At 43.9% G+C, this 11,907-nt stretch overlaps 1 protein-coding gene across 1 annotated transcript; it reads right to left on the bottom strand.

Annotated features, from left to right (window-relative positions):
• Window positions 1-3,470: 3,470 nt before the first annotated feature.
• Window positions 3,471-4,963, bottom strand: LOC114706046 (cytochrome c oxidase subunit 8C, mitochondrial). The gene is given in 3 exon segments (XM_028888256.2): window positions 3,471-3,789; window positions 4,717-4,784; window positions 4,787-4,963. Coding segments are annotated over 3 exon segments (210 nt in total). The 5' UTR covers window positions 4,836-4,963; the 3' UTR covers window positions 3,471-3,696.
• Window positions 4,964-11,907: the final 6,944 nt, after the last annotated feature.

The raw sequence follows: 11,907 nt of genomic DNA, 5'->3' as shown, positions 1-11,907 counted from the left end.
GCAAGAGTCTAAGAAAAGAGAACTGTTGAGTTCAAGGCCAGTCTAAGCTACATAATGAGAACCTGTGCCCACCCCCAACAAAGTAAAAGAGCACAATTATAATCCTACTGAAAAGAAATATTTCAATATTCTCATAGAACATTTACCACAATATACCAAATACAAATACATTGCTTTTAAAAATATTGTATTTGACAGGTGGTAATGGTGCATCCCAGCACTTGGGAGGCAGAGTCAGGATGGATCTCTGGATTTGAGGCCAGCTTGGTCAACATAGTGAGCTCCAGGACAGCCAAGGCTACATAGAGAAACTGTCTCAAAAACCCTGTTAAGCACACTTACAAATTAAATATATTACACATGACTTCCAAGTCCTTGCCTAAAACCTGAATTTATAATTCCAAAAATTATTTCCATTTTCCTTCATTGGTAAAGGTTATCAGGGGAAAAAATGTTGGATCAATATAACTGTTAGAGATTGCTTTATTTCTAAATGTCGTAAGAGGGGTTTTCCCAAAGCTGATCTTAGTGAATGGGTAAGATTTTAATTAACTCACAATTTGTTTTACCCAACTGTGATGGTTAATTTTCTGTCAACTTGGATAAGCTGTGATGCCAGCTATTCAGCCAAACACTATTCTAGATGTCTGTGTGAGAGCTGGAAGGGAATACTATTTAAATCCACAGACTTTCTGTAAAACACATGTGGCTGGCTTTATCCAGTGATCCAAAGGCTTTTTCAAAAGACTGGGGCTGGGCATGGTGGCACACACCTTTAATCCCAACACTTGAGAGCAGGGGCCGGTGAATCTCTGTGAGTTCCAGGACAGCCTTGTCTCCGTAGTGAGCTTCGGAGCAGCCAGGGCTATGTAGAGAGACACATCCTCAAAAACAAAAACAAAAACAAAACAAAAAAACAAAAAAAAGGCTAAGGTTTGGAATGCAGCAAAGTACTTGCTTAGCGCATACAAGGCCCCATGTTCACCACAAACAAAAACCTAACCAATAAATGCCCCTAAAGCCCTTTAGAAAGAAGTCTTCCCTAAAGAGCAAATTATCTTCAAACTTAACTACAACTTTATACTCTACCTTCAGCCTGCACTACCCTGCAAATTCTGAATTTACCATAACTACACACAGTAAATCTTCAAACCAGTTTCTATGTACACACAAATAACACACATACACACATGTACCTGTGTGAGCACACACACTCTATTGGATGTTCCTCTGGAAAACCCTAACAAAATCACCACATTGTTCTTGCTGCTTTTGGAGACTGAGGAAAGGAGGTCTCACTTTTGTAGCCAGGCTGGCTTCAAGTTTATGATCCTCCTGTCTCATCCTCCTTAGTGCTAGAATTACAGCTGTGCACCACCACATCTGGCTCCCAATAAAAATGTTGAAATAGAAATACTAGAGTGACCCAATGCAATCTTCTAAGGTCTTTAGGTCCACAAAGTGCCATGACCTATGTGTTGGTCTGTTGCTCTAGATAATACCTAGTACGTCACAGGAATACAGTATACATGAAATGAACATTAGCAAACATATCTAACAAGAACCTCTATTTATTTACTTTCAATCACTATGCTGAAAACTATTTTTTCCTTGTTCACCAAGTTAATTAATCCCCACAAAATCCCTTCAAAAAAGTAATTCTGGGCCCCTATTACAGAGACAAGGAAATGGAGGCTCAAAGTTGAGGGGTGCACCATAACTACACAGTATACTAAAAATCCAAAGGTGGGTGGTCAGTGACTAAAGGCGCTTGCTGTCAAACCCGACAACCTGAGTGCAACTCTCCAGGACCCACGTGGGGGATTAGAAAACTGACTCCTGGAAGTTGCTCTCTGAGCTCTGCATTATGGCACATATACATAAATAACTTTTTAAAAAGATATTGACAGTTTCAATATGAAATGTCCCCCCCTCAACAGCCTCATGTTTTAGGGGCTTAGTAGCTAGTTGATGGGGTTTTCAGAAGGGATTGGATATTGAAGGCTCCAATATGATTAGATGGTTCAATGGTTGATGGATTCATAATATTTGGAAATCACTGGCAGAAGGTGGTGGTGGCGCACACCTTTAGTCCCAGCACTTGAGAGGCAGAGGCAGGTGGACCTCTGAGTTTGATGCCAACTTGATCTACAGAGGGAGTTCCAGGACAGCCAGGGCTATACAGAGAAACCCTGTCTTAAAAACAAAACAAAAAACAAACAAGAAAAAAAAAAAAAGACAGAACTCTGGGGAGCTAAAGAATAGAAGTTGGGGCCCAGCTGGAGGAAGTACTCCCCGGGTCTGCGTGTGTCCTCGAGGTTATACTCCCCCACGCCTACCCCCTTTCTGTAGCACTCTCTTCTCTATTTCTTGGCCACCGTGATTGTGAAATGTTCTGCTTTGCCACACTATGCCCCAAGCAAGAGAGATAAAGCCATGAGGCAAAATAAGTCGTCCCCTCTTTACTCTGCTTCTGTTGGGATTTGGTCATAGCAACAGTAAAAATAAGGAATACAGCTGTGTATACATATAATGTGCCAAACTTGAAAGCTGATTAAAAACAACAAAATCAGAAATAAGGGAATGACTATGTGCCTGGAGTAAACAAAGATTGAAAAGATAACTGAAACTCACAGCTAGAGTGTAAGAACAAAGCAGGAAAAATATACCTTGCAGGTGTAGGGTTGTTTGCAGCTAAGAATAAATTTCTGTTTGTTCTATGTTTGTTTGGCTCATTTGCACTGGGAATGCTTGATCATATGTGGGCGGGACGTTCACCGGCAGGATTTACATCAGGATGTACACTTGCCCAATTGGATGTAGGAAGGAGGTACGGAGGCAGGAAATATGTCAAGGTGTATGCTTGCCCTTGATTGGAATTGATGGGAAATGTGATAAATCATGAGGCTTGCCTTTTTAAGCCCCTGCAAACTGTGATTTGTGTCCATTTTCTGGGAACACAGAGATGGACCTGGCCAGAGAGTCCATCAACCTGGCCAGTATTTAATTAAAGTTTGCTTCAAAATTGTCTTAAAATTGTGGTAATGGTGTTATTCTTAACTGGTGGGATTAACAAGAGCACAAATCTCCATGGTGAGGCCTTGGGTTCCATTCCCAGGCCACACACAAAAAAGTCGTATTTCTCACAGTAAAAATGGGGTTGGCAAACCATGAAAAACATTTAGCTAAATGTACAATATCTTAAAGCATGTTTAATCTCTCACAGTTGATGTTATTAGATCCAGGTGTTCGCATCTATCAAATGCTTGCTGTCACTCAGAATCACCAAGTGCCACCCTTCCTAACAGTCTCATTCATTTTTTTCTCATTGTATTTTTTCATTAGTAAATTGTTAACAACTTTCATGATATTGGGGTGTAGCTCAGTGGTAGAGTGCCCCTCACACTTGAGACCCTGGGTTGGATCCCTAGCATCTTAAGCCCCCCAAAAAGTACAAAGGAAAATAATACTAGGCACAAATAAGTGTTTCCATTTTACTTAACACTTAAGCAGATTATTTTTGCCATCCATACAATGCACAGTTGGGGGAAAAAAGTGCAGAACACCACAGACATACAGTTATAAAACTGAATATTCACAACAGGTTCAACTAAGCCATTTTTCTCATGTAAAGAGGCCACGGCTTTTACTGAAAGCATTTTGGAACTGAGGTGCTGCTCAGACGGCAACTGGCATCTACTCTCTTCTGAAGTGGTTCAGATTGGGTAGCACATATGCAGCTGGGATGAAAAAGGTCGTAAAAAACACCACAATTCCAACCGCCGATTCCTGAAAAAGAAGGAAAGTAGTAGTAATGAGGATGGCTTCCTCAACCTGTGACTAACAAAACGGCTCACTGGCAGAGCTGCATGGAGTTCAGCGATGAAGCCCCAGCTCTGCAGGCTTTCATGCACAAAACTCTGGGTGTGTTTCCCCCTCCTCTCACACACACAGCTAGAGATCTTCTCAAAGGCTGGAGAGGTGGCTGATCTGTTAAGACGTACCGCTCTTGCAGAGAACCTAAATTTGGTTCCCAGCACCCACATCAGGCAGGTCTAGCTCCAGATCCAACACCTCTGGTCTCTTCAGATACCTGCACTCATGTGCATACGAGACACAGACAGACAGACAGACAGACACACACACACACACACACACACACACACACACATCTGTTTTTAAAATGTTCTGTGAATTCACGAGACTTAAAAACAGGGTCCTAAACCAACTGAATTTTCAGAAAACTCAGTTTTCTTTCAATAGTTGCCAACATCTGACGTCTGGGTTTAGGAAACTCGAAGCTGTCCAGTATCTCCACCATTTTAGAGAAAATGCTACGGCTTGGCAATGAGGCGGGTAATTTACCCTGGAGTGAACCAAGGCCCCTAAGCCTCCATGCCCATGAAGAAAGGCCAGGTCCTTCTCAGGGCTTCCCCTCGCCCTGGGCCCACCTCCAAAATGATGCCACAACCGAAGCAAAAAACTCACGTGTGCGCGTGAACACACACACACACACATCCTGAGACATCTGTTCTCTCCTCCCCACCCATGAAGACACACCACACACACACACACACACACACACACACACACACACACACTCCTAACATCTGTCACTCCCCCACCCATAAGACACACACACACACACACACACACACACACACACCGCTCCCTCCTCCCCACCCCCCAGGAGCCATCAGGCCGGCTCTACCTCACCGTGGGTGACAGTTCCCGGTGGCGTGGCCGTTCTGAGTGGGTGAGACGACCGCCAAGCTTCAAGAAAGGACGGTGTGGTGGCGGAGGAGGGAAGGGCAGAGCAGCATCAGGCGAGACATCGCGGGTCAGAAGAGGAGCACTGAGGCGGAGCGAACCTGGCACCACTGCTGGAGTCCACAGCCTTTGCTCAAGCGACCTCGAGGAAATGGCGGGGCGGACGGTTGGAGCATGCGCAAACACGCAGGCCCCAGCGTGGATGGAATTCCCGCTTTACTTTGGTTTGGTTTCGTTTGTTTGAGACAGTTTCTCTGTGTAGACCTGGCTATCCTGGAACTCGCTTTGTAGACCAGGCTGGCCTCAAACTCTGAGATGGCCTTCCTCTGCCGATGTTGGAATTAAAGACATGCACTACTAGCACGCCGGGCTCCTATTGTTTTCCTCTTACTATGTATCCTAATATTGTCTATGAAAGCTTGTTGGTTATATTTTATTAATGTTAAAGTCTATTTTATCGTGGTCTAAAACCTGCGTTAGAGACTGACAGCTCTATCCTGACCAGCCATGTGCAGTCCCTGTGGAACTGGAGAACAGGCACTTTTGGTACAGGCTTAGTTGTGTTGTCAATCAGGTAAGAAAATGCTTCAAGGCTCCAGGTATTCCGCAGGTACTCAAAAACGTGCGGCTGCTGCTGTACCCAAATGTAGAGCTTCCTTTTGGCTCTGCTGGCTTTGTCCAACTATCTAATGCTCCTTGGCTGTTCTTTCATGGTTATGAATAAGGTGAATTACTCAGGTTGTTTTCTACTGGTATCTTAATTCATCAAGCTATTAGAATACCATAGACTGGATAGCTAATAAAACAAACTTAATTCTCCCAGTTCTGGAAGGTAATGTGACTGGCTTGTGCAGGTCCTTTTTCTCATGTAAGATACAAACCAAATAAGAACTTATTTTTCCTTTTGAGACAGGGTCTCCATATGTAGTGCCCAGGCTGGCCTCAGACTCATAATCCTACTTCCTCAACCATCCGAGGGCTGGAGTTAAAGGCATGTGCCACCACATCTAACAAGACTAGTTAGTTTTAAAATAGAGGAAAACTAAAAACTCAGTATTTATTACTCCATAGTCGTGAAGGTGAACATAAGCAGCTGCCCTATAGGCAGAAGAGCCACAACAAAAAAAGATGCACAATTCTGTGTATGGGAAGATCTGAATATCCACCCACCTACAGCCCCAGAGGAAAGAGACCTAGGCACCCCCACTTTTCACAAGTGCCTATACCTGTATTATACCTGCCATCGGCAGATACCTTATCATACTGACATAGTTCAGTGTGGGTACAATGATCCTCAAGGACAGGGGCTAACATTCCAGTCATTCGAAAGTCATCTCCAGACACCGGCACCGGCTCTTTCTTGGTCTTCCTAGTGATATAGTGAACCGGTAGTCTCATCTGTAGCAACAAGCAGGCTACAAAGAACAAATAAAAATAGGCAAGGTGCTGGACTCCCTCTGATAGCGGGAATTCGGGTATACTTTTTAAGATAAGAGGGCAGAAAAACAGGGATCCAAACACAGGCAGAAGATTAGGACCGTCAACCACCAAGATGTCGAGAAATCTGAAGGAACCACTGGTACTAAAGGAGATGGGCATTTTAAAACAAGTTGTTGCTCTGGCTCAGTCTGTTGAGAGCCTTCCAAAGACAATGACTTAGCCTCCACCTAGCATCCTATGTACAGGAGGGGGCAGATGAGGCAAAGGAAAGGCGACAGTGGAGCCCCAGACACTCTAAGGAAGCTTTGAATTTAGTTTTTAGAGTTCCAACAACAGATAAAAATAAAGATGGTCCCAAGCATCCAGGGGAGGGGTTATAGAACCCAAGTGAAGGCCCGAGAATCACATATGGCCCCAGGAAGACAATCGTGGGCTGCCCTAGAGGACCCCCAGGCTGAGGAAGCCCAGCCACAGCTGCAGCAAGCCACAGCACTGGAAAAAAACTGGGTTGTTTTGCCTGCATGTGTGTGTTATGCCTGAGGATGCCGGAAGAGGTCCTCAGATCCCCTAGGACTATAACTATGAATGTTTGTGAACTGCCATGTGGGTGCTGGGAATTGAACCTAGATCTTCTGCAAGAACAGCCAGTGCTCTTAATCGCTGAACCATCTGTAGTGGGTACCAGCTTTGACCTGGAAGTGCCACCCGCTTTGAGGCTACTGTCACACCTACAAGGCGGAGCCGAGAGAGGAGCCTGAAGACCTGAGATCCAGATGGGTGGCTCTCTTGGCTCTTGGACCCGGGATGCTAGAGGTAGACCGAGCAGAGTTCTCCAAAGAACACCACCGGACTGCGCTACGTCTTCCCCAGACCCTGCAACCTACCTATCTCTTCATTTGTAAGTTACGCCACTAAATAAACCTCCCTTTTAACTACATGGAGTGGCCTTAATAATTTCACCAATAACCATCTCTCCAGTCCCACTCCTTATATCCTTAATGATAGCTTCTGTTCTGACATAAGTTAGGTGGAGCTAGGTTTTGTGAAGAATCTTAATGAAAAGTCTGCTGATATTACTATAGTTTCTAAGGTCAAAGCCTGCATGGTTAGCCCCAACAAGCTGGACTTGCCCACCTGTTCTCAACAGGCCAATTGAGGTGAAAAGCAAGAAAGGGAGATTTATTCAAAAGGGACAAATTCAGGCATCCAATGACACCCCTGTTTATCTTTGGGGTCTTGACATAGGCTAACGCTTAAATAGAGCGTGAGATGTATGCATAGCTAAGCAGTCCTGGTCAAGGGGTGGTCCTGCCCATCACTAACATATCATCTTCTCTGCTTTCACACAAGGTGATCTGAAGAGTTGTCAGAACTGTCTGAAATCTCTTCTAGAAAGACAAGGTCCTTTTCCAATCATGAGATTCCTTGGGGTCCAGTGTTTCAGTAATCTAATACAATAAAGAGGAGGCACAAGTGTCTCATCTGCTACCAGGATTGTTACAGTAGTAAAGTGGTTTTTTGTTTTTGTTTTATTATTCCTCAAAGTATTACTCCATTTTTTAAAGTTATTTATTTATTATGTATACCATGTTCAGCCTGCATGTATGCCTGAACATCAGAAGAGGGCACCAGGTCTCATTATAGATGGTTGTGAGCCACCATGTGGGTGCTGGGAATTGAACTCAGGACCTCTGGAAGAGCAGCCAGAGCTCTTAACTTCTGAGCCATCTCTCCAGCCCATTACTCCATTTTTTTTAATGTGTGTGTTTTAGTTACTTTTTTATTGCTGTGAAAATACATCATGACCCAAACAACTGAGTTTACTGATTGTTTATACTTTCAGAGGACGAGTCGATGACCATCATGGCAGGGAGCATGGCTGCAGGCAGGCAGGCATGGTGCTGGAGCAGTAGCTGAGAGCTTACATGTTGAGACAACAACCTTGAAAGAGAGAGCTAACTGGAAATTGTGTGGACTTTTGTAATTTCAAAGCCTGCACATAGTGACACACCTCCTCCAACAACGTCACCCTCCCAATGCTTCCCAAACAGTTCCACCAACTAGGGACTAAGAGATTAAACATATAAGCTTATGAGAGCCACTCTCATTCAAACTACCACTATACATTTTATTACGGGTTTTTTTTTTTTTTTTCTGGAGCTGAGGACCGAACCCAGGGCCTTGCTCTTGCTAGGCAAGCACTCTGCCACTGAGCTAAATCCCCAACCCCTTATTATGTTTCTTATATTCTATTTGTTTTTATTTATACTATATATAAATAAATGTCATATATATATATGACAAGAGTCTTGCTATGTAGCCCAGGCTGGCCTCAAACTCACATAATTGTCCTTCTTTAGTCTCTAGAGTACTGGTTTGAGGGCAGGTGCCACAATACCTAACCGTTTTATTTCAAATTTGTTAGTTTGTTTGTTTTGAAGGGGCATGTGTGTCATAGTCCCTGCATGGAGGTCAGAGAACAACTTGCAAGAGTCAGTTCTGTCCCTCCTTCATGTAGACCTCAGGTGATTAGGCTTAGAGGAAAGTACTAAGTCATCTCGTCAGTTCCCATTTTTAATTTTACTTATTTATTTATATTAGTTCTTTGAGAATTTTGTACATTTTTTCAACCTTATATATTGCTCTTCCCCAACTCCTCCCAGATCCACCCCCCCCAACTGCTCAACTTCATGTTTTCTTTTCTTTTTTTGTTTTTAACCCATCCAGTCTACTTTGTACTGCCCATCCAGTCTTGGATGTGTGGCCTTCCACTGGAACATGGTCAACATGCAAGGGGCTACACTCTTAGAGAAAACTGACTTATGCTCTCCAGAGGGCACCTGATGGGATTTTCAGATTCTCGTTAAAATAAAGAAAAGAAAAAGCCTCCATGGTCAATCTGCAAAGGAAAGCTAAGACATCGATTCCCTTCAGGAATGAAGTTTATTATAATGAAAGGCTCTCAAGGCCATGAGCACATCTCAAGGTGGGAGGAAGAGCATTAGAAACAATTCAATATAATATGCAGAAGTCCAAACTTGGTGGAGTCTTAAAGGGAACAAGAGGCTTCCCTTTAAAGCCTAGAGAGAAGTCAACAGAGGGTGGGGGCTGGGAGGAGTGTACCACCATGAGAGAAATAAGGGGTGGAATAGTGGAGCTGCTTCAGAAAGCAGCCTACAGAACACCCAGTGGTTCTGATGGTGAGTTTGAACCAGTCCCCAGAACAAAGGAAAGGTCTGTCTTGTATAGCCTTTTAAGAGTGGCAGGAATTTCACATCACTTGGTTTAGTTCACCACAGCATATGTGACAGGGAGCATGGAGGAGACGGGTACCATAAACTGAGAGCTATCAAGTCACAGCACAGACAGCTTCTAACTCCCTGTCCTAGAGAGGGTGCCAGGGAGATGTGGCCTGATTCAGGCTGTGGAATCTGGCCTAAAGGTGGAGGCTGGTCCAGGGACATGTGAGATAGTGGTAGACACAGAGACAGTTTATTAAAGGAGAAAAGCACTTTCGTATTGGAAAGAGGCCAGCTCTAGCGAAAGGTCAAAGGCTCAATGGCCCTTGCCTAGAACCTGTGACCTTTCAAAGAATCATTTACATCCTCTTCATTTTTTCTGCAAATGCTCTCTTTTGTTTCGTGTAGCCAGTGGGGGTGGAAAAGGTCCAGTCTCCCTTTGCAACAGTGTCTTTCATAAGCTAATCTTTCTAAAAATCATTTATTTTTATGGGCACCTGTGTGGGGGCGCCCATGAAGGCCAGGAAAGAGAATCAGATCCCCTGGAGCTAGAGTTCCAAGCAGTTATGAACTCCTGAGGTGGACCCTGTGAACTGAACTTGTGTCCTCCACACGAAAAGTAAGTACTCTTAAGCAGTAAGCATTTCTCCAGCTCCTCGTATGCTAATTTTGATGCCACTCAGCCTCTCTCTCCATACTACTCTCTTTCCTCACTGATGCTGGGAGCAGCAGCATGCACCTGCAGTCCTAGCATGCACCTGCAGTCCCAGCTAATAAGGAGGATGAGGCATAAGGATGCTTGAGCCCAGGAATTCAGAGCCATTCTGGGCAATATAGTAGGAGCCAGTCTTTAAAAAAGAAAACAACAACCAAAAAAATGAAGCAAAGTAAGAACAACAACCTGAAATTGGGAAAGAGGTGAGCACAGAGAAACCTGGCTGAACTCACCCTACCTTGGGAAATTTGAAACATGACAAAGCTGATGGGCGAATCAACCATTGTAAGTTTTTCTCCGTGACGACAGACTTAAATTACTTTTGACAATGTCAGTAAATCTGGCTCTAAATTCAGCCACAACACAATTAAGCGCCCAGCCACCCACCCCCACCCCAGGAGACAGTTCTTTTAGCTGCTCAAATTACAGGTACGAACAACCCTTCCTCAGTCTAATTTCTCCGAGTCACAAAAGGCCCGCACTGTTAACTCAGACCTCTATGATTTTCAATAAAGGGCTTAGAGGGCCTGGAGTCAGTGTATTCCCAGTGACCCACAAGGCAGGCCTTCCTTCTGTAGTTACATAAAGGGGCATAATTAGAGCTCTAGCTCTCTGTATACAATGAATATGAAAGACGCCCTCACCCACTCACCTTTTTTTAATGTGGTTTTTTAAAAAAGTGCTCATTCTCTAAATAAGCTGATGTTGGGCTTCTAGAAGATTATATAACAGCATTAATACTGTACTGCCTCCTGTCCAAATATCTTGAACTGTGTCTTCTAGAAAAGCACCTTTAATTTCTGGTCAAGGACCAGATGTCTTTGAGGGATGAAATGCCTCTCTTTGTCTCTGTTTGTGTCTGTCTTTGCAACTGCATGACCTCAAGGACAGAGAGACTCAGATAAGCGAACAGGAAGGGCAGACGAGTTGCAAGGGTGGGAACATCCAAGTTATGTAAGCAGTAGCATCAGTAACACACTTTTGAGTTGCCGGCATGATGGCGATTTAAAAAGACCCAGTGAAAGCTGTGGTCCGTTATTACAAAGAATCTCAAGGCAGAAGTGCCCTCAGGCAGTTTAAAAGAAAGTCTTGGTGTTCTATATTCTTTTTCTTTTTGGATGTGCACACACACATATATATTTTTAAACTATAAAAGCAGTTTTCATTTTCATATATCACCTTTTGTTTTCAAAATTGACATTCATTATCTCTCTGGAACTACATTCAGACATTCCCCCCACCATTTGCGACTATATTGATATGTAAGCCAATGTGTCCTAGAACAAGCTATATAGCCCAGGATGGCCCGGTATTTGCAATCCTTCTGTGCTAATGAATATTCTAAAGAAACACTTTTGCTCTTCAGTTTGGGTGTCAGACTATTAAAACAATAAACCCTGAGAAATTAGTATGTTACTGGGAGGCTTAAGCTGGGAGAAGGGAAAGACTGAAAGCGTGGTTCTGTAAGAGAACATATCTCCCAGAAGGAGACCTCACAGTTCTGACAGTTTGTCAGACCAGCTTGTGGAAGAGACCGTGGCTGAGTCAAGGCTGGTGGGTGTGCTCACACGTTGACCAGGACTGCCTACTTCTGGGTACCTTTCGGCTCTTTTTAAAACCTAAATCACATGTCAAGACCCTGAAGGTGGAGCACACTGGGCCTCTTTGTTCCCCTTCCCAGCGCAGTCAGGGTGAATAACTGTCCTTTGCCTGTTGTTTGCTGTGTCTTTATCTCCTTAAATT

This window comes from Peromyscus leucopus, chromosome 14 (genome assembly GCF_004664715.2).
Source record: "Peromyscus leucopus breed LL Stock chromosome 14, UCI_PerLeu_2.1, whole genome shotgun sequence".
In the NCBI taxonomy this organism is placed as follows: Eukaryota; Metazoa; Chordata; class Mammalia; order Rodentia; family Cricetidae; genus Peromyscus; species Peromyscus leucopus.
The sequence above is the reverse complement of the archived record's forward strand: the minus strand, read 5'-3'. Positions and strand labels throughout refer to the sequence as shown.